Below are 14,799 nucleotides of genomic sequence, written 5' to 3' on the forward strand. Positions count from 1 at the left end.
TTGCAGACTTGCAAAATTTGTTGCAACCACTACAAACTAGGGGTTCAACTCTCAAGCCTTCATCATTTTTTCAAACATTAAAATAACCAGAAGAATTATGCTTATTTAAATGCTCAAATGCGTTGTCACATTGTGAACAGTAATGACTTTAACCGAGGAAATTTTTCATTGATGTTACAACATTGAAAGATGAGTTCGTACCATAAGTATATTTTTCTTAACGTCAAGAACATCTTCTATGCTATTGTATGTTGCGTCTTCTCTGAGCAATGTTAAGACGGGTACTATGGGAAAGGTTATTGTTATTGTTAAAAGCAATAACTGATCATTTTTTAAGTCGATGAAAACTAATTTCTCAAATTTAAGTGAAAGTGAATCGATCTTTCTATATGAAAAATTTTTCTGAGCTTACTGAAACTTATTCAACTACTGACATTATGTTGGGCACTGTATAAAAATAACTGTAAGCTAACTGAGTGACAGAATAAAAATTTACTGTTTTTTAACACCATGTAACAGATTACGTCTGCTGACTTTTAAGTTTCAGAAACATACAAAAAAACGAATTAACGTATGGTGAACATTAACTGTAAGTATAGTTTAATTTCATTATTATATACTTTGTCTTTAAACAAAGATATTGTCTTACAATTTTTATTTACAGAACCTCACAGTCTACTTGAATACATTTATCATTCTGTAAAGTGGACATAAATCTCATTTAGAGTTTCATTATTACATCTTCTATATATTCACGTATACATATATTATAGTAACTGATATTTTGGAGTCTCTAGTATATTAGGATAGGACAAACACCTATTTATGTAATTCATGTCAACAAAAATCTTTAAAATAATCACTTGATTTATTACTTGATGTACTTGTCTGCATTTGAAAAACTGGATTTAAATGTAAGATACTGAAATAGATATCAAGAAATGAAAGTATTACTCAGATTATACGAATACAAAGTCAACTTTACCTTCAAGTGTTTTATATATATCAGTGACCACGTGGCAATATTCTATATTATAACGTTCAAGGTTTAGCTTGTACTAAAGGCCAAATGGTTTTTTCTAAATTTAACGACTATCGTATATATTTTCTAAACCAAGTTGGAAAGCGTTCTTAAACATCACACTTGACAGGCTCTAATCACCTTTTTCTTATTAGTTAAAGGATGTTTGGGGTATATACGATAACAACATCGATAATTCCACAGCAGTTTGTGTACTCTATAATCACTGTCTCTATAAGTGTATGACTTTTGTAATTCTTAAAAGTCTCCAAACTTTATACATGGAGAATCTAAAAATTCATGTAATATAATATTTTATACAACAGTAAAGTTAAACAAAAATATCGTCCATTTATTATGTTTAGTTGTAAGGTGATAACATTTTTTCATGATAATAACTGTCACATTCGAATAATATGCAAGTTTTACTAATGATAGTGGAAACAAGCACCCTATAGGACAATGTCTTAAAGAAGTTATGAATAGTATAGAAATGTATTCCATAGTTCCACAAGATTTGTGTTACCACTGAAGATTAGAGGTATGTTTACCAGTGATCAACATCTCATAACATAAAACACTCTCCAAATTTAATTCAACTGTGACCTTGTAAAGAAAATGGATGAATATTTAGTGAGACGTTCATTTAAGATTTTAGTTGTAACAAACTGTATTAATACATGTTAAAATACGGAAAATAATAGTTTCAAGTTGAGAGATTGATGAAGTCATCATACATGGAAGTTTCATTACACTATCAGAGCGCATTCATTAAAATCTTTGAGACAGCTGTTAAAATAACGATTTTAATACAGTTAAATTTAGACACTGATCATGTGAAAGTATAGTATCCACTTTTGTAAAACTATTGTAAGATAACGCCATGAACTGACTATAAATGAATACAAAGCTCCCAGTCTAACATTTGATTCAGTATTTATCACAAAGTTATTCTGGTTTTAAAGAATTAAACAATAAACTGGGAAAAACAGAAAAAACAACAACAAGTATGGTATACTGTCTCACTGTAACAGTCTAACAGTTTTGTCGTTATAAATTAACAGTAATTGTTTACAATAATAGTTTAACAGTATCATATGCTATGTATGGGGTTTTGAGTTTTTTACTTCACCACTTGGTAACCTAAATTAATAAGTGTGTGTAATTAATGTAAGAAAAGAAATCTTAACACATACACATATATACATACATGTATAATATACTATTTATTCAAACAGTTTGGCAGCATGTTATTGTTCTATGATAATAGTTTAATAATATGATAAACTAGTTTATTATAATGGTTCAGTAGCATGAGATCTTGTGGTATGATAATAGTCTAATAGTAAGATATAGTGGTTTAACATATTATTTTAATAGTCTGATATTTTAGAAATTAACAACTGGCCCAAATGTGACTACAAAGTCATTAACATAAACTATAACTATCTCTACAGCTAGCCTGCAGTTTACTGGATTATTAGCAAAACATCAAAGAGAACCAACAATCTCAACAACTGGCATGCACTTGTTTATAGTTGTGGTTCTTAAAAACGTTTTGTTTAAAGACTACTCCAGCAGGGCAAAATACCTCAAAGACCACCCACCATTCAAACCCCACCTGCTTTCTATTAATTCTTATCAGTTTTTTGCATTGGCAAATGAAACTGGAAAAGTGAAAGCAGTGTGGTTGGGATGAAGGTTTTGGCCTGATCTTTTGTACAGCCTCATCTGTGGCTTTGCTCATCAGTGACTAGCATTCTGGACCATCAACAAAGCAACAAAATGAACACACAATTTATAAAGCTAGCCTACATTTGTTTACAGGTCTTTAACAAAACAACAGCTAGGTTTCCAAGAGTATTTTGGAAGCTATTAATAGGCCTGAAATGAGATGATAATAACAGTGTATTGATGCACTACTAAAATCCAATACATTATACATCAGCTTTAGCTATGTACAACCTAGATGGCTGTCATTTAGGTGTAAAAATAGGTTCCAGGACAATGTCTCATCACAGCAAGAAATTACAGGAATAAAAAACAAACTAACTTTTAATGTTGCATTTGTATTCATAGTTTTGGAAAGTTTGGTACTTTGTTGCAAAAATTTGGCATTACTTTGATGAAGCATAAGATGTACACTTTGTTGAGAATTATAACTACAAAACATGAATGAGGCAATCAAATGAAGTCACTCACCAAAATTTCTCTAATTTTTATAAATATTCAAGAAGTTTTTCTCAATGATGTTTCAATTGTGTGCAGTTGCTCTAAGTTTTCTTTACATGTTTTTTCATACATCTTTCGCATTTTCCAATCATTTTTTGAAAAATTTAGTCCCTTTTTTCGACTGAAAAATGTGTTGAACAATTGTTTTATTCAAATAGAACTATTTCTTTCTAATAAGACGCCAATTTTATGCAACAAAGTGACGAATTTTTTGCAACAATGTTCAGTTTCTTATCTTGAAAAATACAAGCAATAATTACCAAATTACCTACCTAATTAGATTCTTACATGGAAACAAACACTCATTTGAAGTAATTTTCCTGACATAATTAAGTTCTCACTTTGAAACAAATAAACCTAAAATAGTAAACAAACAAACTCTCAAGATGTATTTAAAGAAAAAGTAATACAAATCAATAAAAAGGTAGACTGTATAAAAATATTTTGGTGAGACATTGCCCTTTTTTATCACAACTTGGTGAGAAATTGCCTGTATCCCATAAAAATACTCCTGTCATATGAACAAAATGTTTAATGCATCTATAAAGTACAGGTAATTTACTTATATTTAAAATTATGTCCAGCTAGACAGAAAAATATCAATATACACATAATTTTTACATGCAGTAGAATTAAAAAAATAAACAAACCAACCTAAATATGTTTTCTATGTATTAGGCTAAACTACAAAAACATATTAATATACACATAATGTTTATATACAGTAGAATTAAAAAAAAACACCAATTAAAAATGTTTTGTATGTATTAGGCTAAACTAAGTTCTAAAAACACTGTTAGGCCACAAGATTTTGCTATATATATGTGTATATTACAATCAAAGGCTTAAATGAATGACATCTTTGCATATTTATTTTCATCTATTCACTTTGAACAAGTGTTGCTTCTTTGTTAGGTATGGCATACTTCAAACCCTATGAGCAAATAAGTGTCATCAGTATAAGCCCACAATGAAAAATTAAGTAGATGTCCAATTCAATTTTTTTTAAAGCAAGAAATTGCATACCAAATGCTGCCCTTGAGGAAGGTCTGATAAACCCAGTGAAAGTCTACAATTAAAATTAAGCTCTCAAGAGTCCATAATGGTTTTTGCTGTTAAAGCATTATTGATGCACTTTAAATGTCTTACCATAAAAGTTTTGCAGATTATTCAAAAGAGTCTACATTCCTCCAATTTTTGAAAACATGGAAAATATGCACAGTTTTGCTAAAAAATTGACAACATTTCTGTCAAGATTTTCAGCAGTGTTCATTTTCCAACAAAATTGCATTCAAGCTGAAAAACTTGCCAGAAATAAAATAGCATTTCTTGTACACAGCAGCCAATTTCACAGCACAGATATGGTTAAGATTTCTACATTTTGAATTTGATACATTTAATTTAATAATAATTTCAAATCTTACTACTACAGAAAACTACATAGTACATTAAGAAGTAAGAATTATCCTAAAAAATAGTTCAGGTATGAAATACATCTATAATTCATGCTTAAACTCCTATTTTAACCCTAGTATAAACCAAAAGTTAAATGGTATGAATGGAACAAGAGTGGAAAACTTAAATTGCAGCAACATCTTTATTCTGTACAATGATATTATAACCTCTTTAGTCTTGTATTCAAATATTTCTGTAGATGCAACCTAAAATCCTATTTGCTCTACTATTAGCAACAACAAACTGCTTGGATTGTTTAAAGGCTGATCGAATATTACTCCAAAATATTTTTCCTTCATAATACTGTTAAGGTTATTCTCATACAAATTATACTTATAATTCTAATTATGATAACCGCCATGAATTATCTTGCATTTATTATAATTAAAACCCATGTGCCATTTATTTGCCCAACTAAATATATGATCGAAATCCTTTTGTAAATCAGCAGCACCATCTTCACAGTTAGCAACACCAAAGATCTTAATACTGGCTTATAACATGTTTACTGTAACTGATAAACATTATTCTATTACTGTCTGTCCGTTAGCTTTCATACTAATCATGCGAGATTCTCGAACTTTCAACAACGTTCGACACGCTAGAATCAACTACAACTTTAGACAACAGCCGAGATTTGCGCAATACACAATAAATAAATTTATAACAGTAAATCTGTTACACAGGCCAGGTGACACCTTGAAGATATTTCCTTTTTTGTTTTTAGAATGAAAATGATAATCAGCGATTTAGGAAGCGCACGCACTCTGGGGAAGAAGACATTGTATACAAGAAATACTAATGTTAAAGTTCTCTCAGTATAATTGGTTTGGTTTGAATTTCGCACAAAGCTAAACGAAGACCATCTGTACAAGCCGTTCCTAATTTAGAAGTGTAAGATTAGAGAGAATGGAGACAGTCATTACCACCCACCGCCAACTCTTGGGCTACTCTTATATCAAAGAATAATGGGATTGACCGAAACATTATAATGCCCCCACGGCTGAAAGGGTGAAGATGTTTTGTGTTACGGGGATTCAAACTCGTGACCCTCAGATTACGAGTGGAGTGCCCTAGCCACCTGGCTATCTCGGACCTTTTTCAGTATGAAACAGTTCCTAAGTTCTTGAAACATGTTTCACCAAATTCAGACAGATATTTCCAGGAAAGTTTTGTTTCCAGTAAAAACACCCACACATGTATACTCATCGGCTTTAGATTTTGTAGAATAAATGAAGATTTTTCACTTGCTTTAATTGTTTTAAGTCCCAGTCAAAGTCAGAGCGCTCACATTTATTCCGTGAGACATTTCTTAATAGAACCTTTTGTTATGATGTGAAATATACTCAATTTCTGATGAAAAATCAGTAAGCAGAGATTTGTACAATATTATATTTACTTAATTCATCCAAATGGCACCTTACTTGCATAAGTTTATTTTGCTTTCAAATAATAAATGTATGTCTATGACGAGTTATACTTGTTGGGAAGTTTCCTAGAAGGATTAGATAAAAGATAAAAAATTAATAGCATATAGCTTTAAATAATTAAAATTAAAATGTCTTAAATAGGTTTGTGGATCTGTTGGAGCCTATTATTACTTTTCTTGAAGAAAAGATTCTATTTTCAACCAGGAAATGGTGAATGGATGCAAGATCTAATGTTCCTTACTGATATAATGAATAATCTACAAACTTTCAACTTGGCACTCCAGGGTAAGGATAAGATTGATTCTGATCTCATTCAGACAATTTTCAGCTTTCAGAATAAAATAAGACTTTTTCAAAGAGACATATTGTCAAGAAACTTCAGTTACTTTCTCAATCTCAAAAGGAGAGTAAATAAATTCCTTGATATTGAAATAAAAGACTACAAACTGGAAGAATACAAAGATAAATTACAAGGGCTGCTTGATAATTTCCTAGACAGGTTTGAGGACTTGCAGAAGCTGAAGTCTTGCTTCGCCTTTCTTATAAATCCATTCATGGTTGATGTGATCAATGATGGTTGTTCAATTCTCGAACCTCTAGTTACAGAATCATCTGCTGTGGAGATGGAAATAATATAACTACAGGAGGACCTGGGGCTAAAGATTATCCATAAATCCCATTCTGCAACTAAATTCTGGAAGGAAGTTCCAGAAATAAAACATCCTGAACTTAAGAAAACCAGTGAGCGACTCATCTCAATTTTCAGCACAACATATTGCTATGAATCACTGTACTCTGTAATGAAGTTTCTGAAGTCGAAGCGTCGTGCAATCCTTACAAATCAGCACCTGACGGAGCTAATTCGTACAGCCTTGACAACATATCAGCCGGAATTTCAACGTCTCACAACCAAGATGGAAACTCACAAAACCTCCTCTAGCAGAAAATAGCCTGACAATTGTATCAATGTCTGTTTGTGTCAGAAATATATTATGATAAGACTAAAATTTTGTAAGATGGTATCTGATTAAAATATCTCTAATTACCTTGTTTTACATGTTTTCTTCTATGTTTTGACCAGATATGTTTTACCCCTTTTATTTTTATTGTTGTCAGTCTCATTTAATGTTAATGAAATGCAAATTCGCATATTTTATTAGATGTTTCTGTAGTTCATTACTGTATTAAATACGCTCAATATAATTAAAACAATTATCAGCTAGGATTTTGAAAACATTTGGTATATATATGTGTACTTTGTAATTATTGAAACTAATACAAATTAACAATTTAAAAACTACATACATTAATAAATATTATCACGTACATTTATTTTTTAATATTTATATCACAAAATATGCATGTAACAATAAAAACGTGTGTGTAATATTTGTTCACGGCTCTCAAACATCTGAAGTTTATCGTATGTGGCTTTTACGTTAAGCAAATTTGGCCAACCCTGATATAATATATCAAAATAATGCCATATTTCCTAAGCATGAGGTAATATTAACAAAACAGTTATGTCCTACTAGATTTTCCCAAAACTGCTTTGCTTATTTACCACTTTTCGCTGCCTGCAGCCAAAAATGGAAAGGCGGTTTCTAATCGCTACATTAAGGAAACACAAACACTAGTAAAACAATTGTTATTTACTCGTTTCAAGTATTTCGGCTAGAACTTCCCTGGTATCACTCTTAACCTTAGTTATAGTTCAACATTCTTAACGCCTAAGATTGTTTGTTTGTTTTCTTGAATTTCGCACAAACCTACTCGAGTGCTATCTGTGCTAGCCGTCCCTAATTTAGTAGTGTAAGACTAGAGGAATTGACCGTAACTTTATAACGCCCCACGGTTGAAAGGGCAAGCATGTTTGGCATGATGGGGATGCGAACCCGCGACCCTCAGATTACGAGTTGCACGCCTTTACACGCTTGGCCATGCCGGGCCCTAACGCCTAAGAACGCATGTGCGTCCAAATAACCTATTTAATAAAAAGTTCAAGGTTAAGACGTGAAATTACACAGTACTGATTATCTTGGGCCTGGCATGGCCAAGCGCGTAAGGCGTGCGACTCGTAATCCGAGGGTCGCGGGTTCGCGCCCGCGAACATGCTAAACATGCTCGCACTCCCAGCCGTGGGGGCGTATAATGTGACGGTCAATCCCACTATTCTTTGGTAAAAGAGTAGCCCAAGAGTTGGCGGTGGGTGGTGATGACTAGCTGCCTTCCCTCTAGTCTTACACTGCTAAATTAGGGACGGCTAGCACAGATAGCCCTTGAGTAGCTTTGTGCGAAATTCCAAAACAAACAAACAAACTGATTATCTTTTCATCTGACAAGGTAAGTAACCGTTCTCTTTCAATTCTCTTTTGGCAACAAAAGCTATATGAAAATGAACTGTACAATAAATATAAAATTAGGCTTAAATAACTATTAGGCTGAGTCTTAAGATGGTAAGAACATATTAGCCGTTATAAGGCGTAGTTATATGTTTAGTCTAGACCTAACGTGACAAATTAGTCAAGTTTAAATTATTTTCAGTAACTAATTAAACACCATTAAAATAATTATATATAATTAATATCAATTACGCTGAAATTAATAAATAATAAAACTGTAAAGTAAAAGGAGATAGCTTTGCTTTGTTTGGAAATTTCGCACAAAGCTACTCGAGGGCTATCTGTGCTAGCCGTCCCTAATTTAGCAGTGTAAGACTAGAGGGAAGGCAGCTAGTCATCACCACCCACCGCCAACTCTTGGGCTACTCTTTTACCAACGAATAGTGGGATTGACCGTCACATTATACACCCCCACGGCTGAGAGGGTGAGCATGTTTAGCGCGACGCGGGCGCGAACCCGCTACCCTCGGATTACGAGTCGCATGCCTTACGCGCTAGGCCATGCCGGGCCAAAAGGAGATAGAAAATATGTATTTGATTTATGCCTAACAAACGTTTTATTGAATCAGTTATAGGCCTACATAACAATTGTACAACTTAAGATCTTTGGGTAGTACTAGCTTGTAATATACTCTTCAAAAAAAGAAACGCAAAAGGCAAAATATGAGACAAATTGTTAACTTTATTCCGGGTAGTTCTGTATGACATGTGTGAAACTTTGCACATTCACTGCTGAAGATCCAAAGTCTGCAAAGGCGAAGTCTATGCTCACTAGGTGAGTTTAACGTCACTCAACGTTAATAACGAGTATGCCCCCCGTGAGCATCAATAACTGCTTGGCATCTCCTGCCCATGGAAGCGATGAGATGACGAATCACATCCTGTGGAATGGCTGTCTATTCAACCTGCAAAGCTGCTGCAAGCTGAGGTAGAGTCTGCAGTTGAGGTTGTCGCCGTCGCAGACGTCGGTCCAACTCGTCCCATCATCAGGGAAGAACGTTGATGTTGTGGTGTTTCAAGAAGACAGTGGTGAGTCGGGCTGTGTGAGGACGGGCGTTGTCATGTTGAAAAACGTCGTTGACGTTCACCATGATGGGTTGCACATGGGGCTTAAGAATTTCGTCGACATATCGTTGAGCCGTAAGATTCCCTCGAATGTGCAAAAGGTCTGTTCTGGCATTGTAGGCGATGGCAGCCCACATCACGACGCTGCCACCACCAAATCTGTCAACATCCTGCACATAATTTGCTGCAAAACGTTCACCTCGGCGACGGTAAACACGGGTCCTTCCATCCTGCCTACGAAGCATAAAACGTGATTCATCGCTAAACCAAACATGCCTCCATCGTCGATGAGGCCATACCCGATGTGCCCGAGTCCACTGCAGCCGTGCTTGACGATATTGCTGGGTGAGGATGACGCCTCTGACTGGACGTCGAGGTCGGATTCCTGCATCTTGTAGATGGTTGCGTACGGTCTGATCGGAAATCCTACGCATCCCTGGTATGGTTGAGGCAGTAGACGTCGCAGTGGTGGTCCTATCTCGAAGGTGACGTAACCGGATGTTGCGATCTTGTGCGGGCGTGGTCACACGAGGTCCGCCAGATCGTGGACAGTCACGAGTTGATCCATGTTGTTGGTGACGATTCCATAGCCTTGTGATGGTGCTTGGGTGGACATTCACAGCTCTGACAACATCTGATCGAGATTCGCCTACTACTAACTGACCAATGGCGTTGTTGCGTTGTGCTTCAGTCAGTCTTGGCGTAACTGTATTGCGTGTCGGTGGCTTAACACTGAGCTATGGAAACCGAGAACCCGTCACTTTTATAGGGATTTTGCACATGTTGCACTTGCAGAACATGCAGATCTCTCAAGCAAATTTATTGGACACGCATGCGTTTTGGCGAAAAATCCGATGTTTTCCTCCGTTTTCAAAGTGCACAACTTTTATTGTCATTTTGGTCTGACAATCAGTGCCTTAACACGTGTTACATCACATACTTTGAGCTTGTAACGTTATTACATATATTTCTCTTTAAAATAACAAAAATATCCCTTTTGCGTTTCTTGTTTTGAAGAGTATATATATATTATCTACTTATTTTATGATTACTTAATCCTGGGGTGGGTTATTCTCAATAATACATTACGTTTGAGAGGTATAAATATTTTTTATTTATTTACAGTTAAAATCTGGAGAAGGTAATTCACAATATGCAGAGTTTGATACGGATAGGTAGTTTATTTATTAACTTAGTAGGCCTGGCATAGCCAAGCGCGTAAGGCGTGCGACTCGTAATTCGAGAGTCGCGGGTTCGGGCCCGCGTCGCGCCAAACATGCTCGCCCTCCCAGCCGTAGGGGCGTTGTAATGTGACGGTCAATCCCACTATTCGTTGGTAAAAGAGTAGCCCAAGAGTTGGCGGTGGGTGATGATGACTAGCTGCCTTCCCTCTTGTCATTTGGCTTGTGTTTTCTAACAGGTATATCATTACACTGTCTAGCCCAGCGTTACTACAGCCCTCATAAGTTCCTGTTTCTGTATTTTTAATTAATTAGTCATTTCGGTAGGTTATTCAATAAATGTCCTCTGATGGCACAGCGGCAGGTTTAAGGACTTAACCAAGCTAAAATCTGGGGTCTGATTCTCTGCAATGGCCACAGCAGACAGCCCAATATGTTTATACAAAAGAACAAACAACACATCTTCACCAAATAGTAACTGTTTGATGTACTTTACTTATCTCAGATGTGTGTGTATATGAGACAGAGAGAAAAAGACAGAATATTAATAATGGTCAGAGTTTCTTGAAAATACGCATAATTACTTGATAATAGTCCTACAAGTCCTATCCAATCTTTTCAATTTATTTATCATTGGTTTCCTTCAACTTATCCTTAAAAAACGACAACAACAACAAAGCCTTTCCTCCAAACCCATCTCTCTGCTTTCAAACCTTCCTGGAATCAGCACTATTACGTCACTATCGTAGTGGCAAGTAAGTTGACTTTGTTTCTCACGTGCGAAACTGTGATATCTTGTCACTTTTTTAAAAAAAGATTTAAGTAGTTACGTAAGGCTTATAAAAACAGGAGTATTTGGGTACTCTGCACGTTGAGAAGGAAAATTTCAAACAAATCTCTAATCATTCCTGGTTTACCAAACCTAAATACCAGAATTGCACTGGATACTGTTCACGTTTAGTACAACCTTATCGTGTGAATAATTGGACATACTTAAGTTTTGATAAGGTAGATGTCTTCTCAGCCCCGAGCCTGGTCTATGAGCCGGAAAATAACAAAAAAATATCAGGGTTCGAGTCGGGTCGAGCTTGGATGAAGCGACTTTTTCAAATTTATTTATAAAAATTTGGTATTTCTGCTTGATATTATTTTACATTTTAAACTTTGTTTTAAAAATATTTTCAAAGTTATATCTTGAAAATGGTAACCTACACAATTATGACAGACCCGGCATGGCCATGTGGGTTAAGGCATTCGACTCGTAATCCTAGGGTCACGGGATCCAATCCCCGTCACACTAAACATGCTCGCCCTTTCAGTCGTGGAGGTGTTATAATTTGACGGTCAATCCCACTATATGCTGGTAAAAGAGTAGCCCAAGAGTTGGCGGTGGGTAGTGATAACTAGCTTGCCTTCCCTCTAGTCTTACACTGCATAGCCTTCGTGTAGCTTTGCACGAAATTCAAAAACAAACAAACAAGTTAAAATAAGAATAAAAAAAGATAAAAATAAAATATAAGGAAAATAAGGGGGCGTTATAATGTAACGTCAGTCTCACTATTCCTTGGTAACCTTCCCAGAACTGTCTGCAAGCAATGAAGGGTGATATGGATGTGGGACGTTGTGGGCTTAAGCATCTACATCTCGCTCTCCTAATTTCTAATATGAAACTAGCAAACTGGAGGTTAAGACTGACAGATAGTATATCCCCACCGCAACGTGGGTCCTACTTTCGCAGTCACCTCCAAAACCTAGGAGACATTTTATAATCCGACGTTGTAGCTTGTACTTATGGATATTTTTTTATAAATGCAGCGTATTTTGTTTCATTTTAATGTGATTTGTTTTGGCTTTAAAAATTATGGTTATATATATATATGTATATATATGATTCATCGAGAAAATCTGACAAATTCACCCACAAACGAGACTGTTACCATTTGACGACTTCATAGTGACATCTTTACGTCTTGTCAGAGTGAATTTATACATACAAGACAACCTGACGAGAGAACGTTAACTAACCTCTGAAAACTGTGGATGCTCAAATAACGTAGTTGAAATATCAGTGTAAATATTCACCAATCTAACTAACAGTCGTTAACATCATGGCATCATTTTGCTCTCAAATAATGCTAAGTTTTCTCTTGGATAATCCGATTGTTTACGACGGCAGTTTTCAGTTAAGAAAAATAAAGTAGCTTGTATTTCCAATAAAAATTCTTGAAAAATGATGCACACTATAAGATACTTTGAATGTTTACCCTAACCTAGATGCAGTTAAATATATAAAATAATATAACAACAAGATGCCAATATTTTAAAATACACAATCTTGAAACAGCTGTGCGAGAAATAGCAATTGGACGTAAGGAGACCAAAAACTGTTTTTTCTGCGATTTAAACGGAACAGTTTATTCCATACCGTATTTTAAATTATTATTTCTTTCGAGAGATATAATCTTTTTCTATTTTTTCTTTCTTTCCTTTTCCTTATAAACACTTTTCAATCGACCGCCATTTATTCATTTTTCAATGTTTTAATTCGAAACTTGAAAGGCCAATTCGTGTTTTGGAGGATTTTATGGAGTCAAAAGTCAAACAAACCAAAAATGTGTATTCTTAACTCCTATGTGGTCACATTATAGCAGTCGAGATGAAGATTGGCAGAAAAAAAAAAAAATTATTTTTACGCCCAACACAATGACAGAAAAAAAGTCCGATTTGCCTATTTTGATCTTTTTAACATGTTCAGGTTTCACAAAGAAGAATACTTTGAAGAATTTTGAAATAATTAATTGGCCATTTTTGTGACCAATTTACATTATATTTGATAAAAAAAAATATATTTATACAGGTCCCTCACATTGACAAACAAAAACGGTGAACTCTCAATTTTAGTACTTGTAGAGGGTCAAAATGAAACAAAAAACGTAATTTTAGGATTTTTTAACAATTACTCGACTATTTCAGCCAGTTTATTTTGTATGTGGTACAAAGATATTTTTATAGGCCCGATGCATCTACATAAAAAAAATGTGGGATAGGCCCATTTTTGGTCATTTTAGGGGGTCAAATGTTTAAATAAATCCATAATTTTAGTGGTTTAGGACAGTTACTTAGCCTTGTTTCCACCAATTACATGGAATTTAATACAACAATACTTTCTGCAGGTTCTAAACAGAAATATAGAAAATTTTGGAATATTTGTCTTTTGTTAAAGACGAAAGTACAACTTTGGGTTTTGGGTGAATTATTCATGTCTATATAAACCAACATACATGAGATTTGGTATAAATATACCATTTTGCAGGTTTCGAGCATTGCTATAAATATTTTTCGATTTTCTCCGTATTTTTCATAATTTTTTTTCTCGTGTTAAAAACTGGCCATGTTAGGATTGCGTGGCAGAGACATGTTGGCCTCTTTAATTATCATTAAAATTGAGCTCTTAAGATATATATATATAAGGTGTGGTAGTCGTTTGGGTTTTGAAGACCTTTGAGGGGAAAACCCCAAAGGCAAACCCGGGGCGCTCAGAAACTCTTGTTTCTCTTCAGCCTCTCACGCGTTCTGAGGTGAGACGTGTCATGGGGAGAGAGGTAGAAAAACAAATTGAATTGTGTATGTTGGAATATATCGATAAAATAGGAAAGTTGATAAGCGGGAAAACTGGGCTGGTACGCTGTGGACGGAATTCATCATGATCACGAGTAGGGAGACCAAGGCTGCAGCAGGTCACGCATACTTAAAGGAACCGGTGACATAGGGAGGGATAAAGAAAGAGAGAGAGAGAAGGAGAAGAAAAAAGATTAATGTAGGGAGAGAGAGAGAAAGGAAAGGTGAGTGACAGGAAGAGAGACAGTAGGTCCTTTCAGGGCCAGGGTGCCGGGGAGCTATAAATCCAATGGCAAGAAGTTAGATGTGGGGAAAACCGGAGTACCCGAAGAAAACCACTTTCACTGGGTGGGCGCCGAAAATCTACCCACCCAGTGCCAATTAATTAATGGCAT

The 14,799-nt window shown here is 35.1% G+C and overlaps 1 protein-coding gene across 1 annotated transcript; it reads left to right on the top strand.

The window, feature by feature from the left end:
- The first annotated feature begins 526 nt into the window (after window positions 1–526).
- LOC143236277 (EPM2A-interacting protein 1-like) lies at window positions 527–7,247 on the top strand. Its single transcript, XM_076474552.1, has 2 exons — window positions 527–589; window positions 6,280–7,247. Exons 1-2 carry the CDS (start codon window positions 574–576, stop codon window positions 6,774–6,776), a joined length of 513 nt encoding a protein of 170 aa, XP_076330667.1. The 5' UTR covers window positions 527–573; the 3' UTR covers window positions 6,777–7,247.
- The last annotated feature ends 7,552 nt before the right edge of the window (window positions 7,248–14,799 follow it).

The sequence above is a fragment of the Tachypleus tridentatus genome, chromosome 2 (assembly GCF_004210375.1).
Source record: "Tachypleus tridentatus isolate NWPU-2018 chromosome 2, ASM421037v1, whole genome shotgun sequence".
Taxonomy (NCBI): domain Eukaryota; kingdom Metazoa; phylum Arthropoda; class Merostomata; order Xiphosura; family Limulidae; genus Tachypleus; species Tachypleus tridentatus.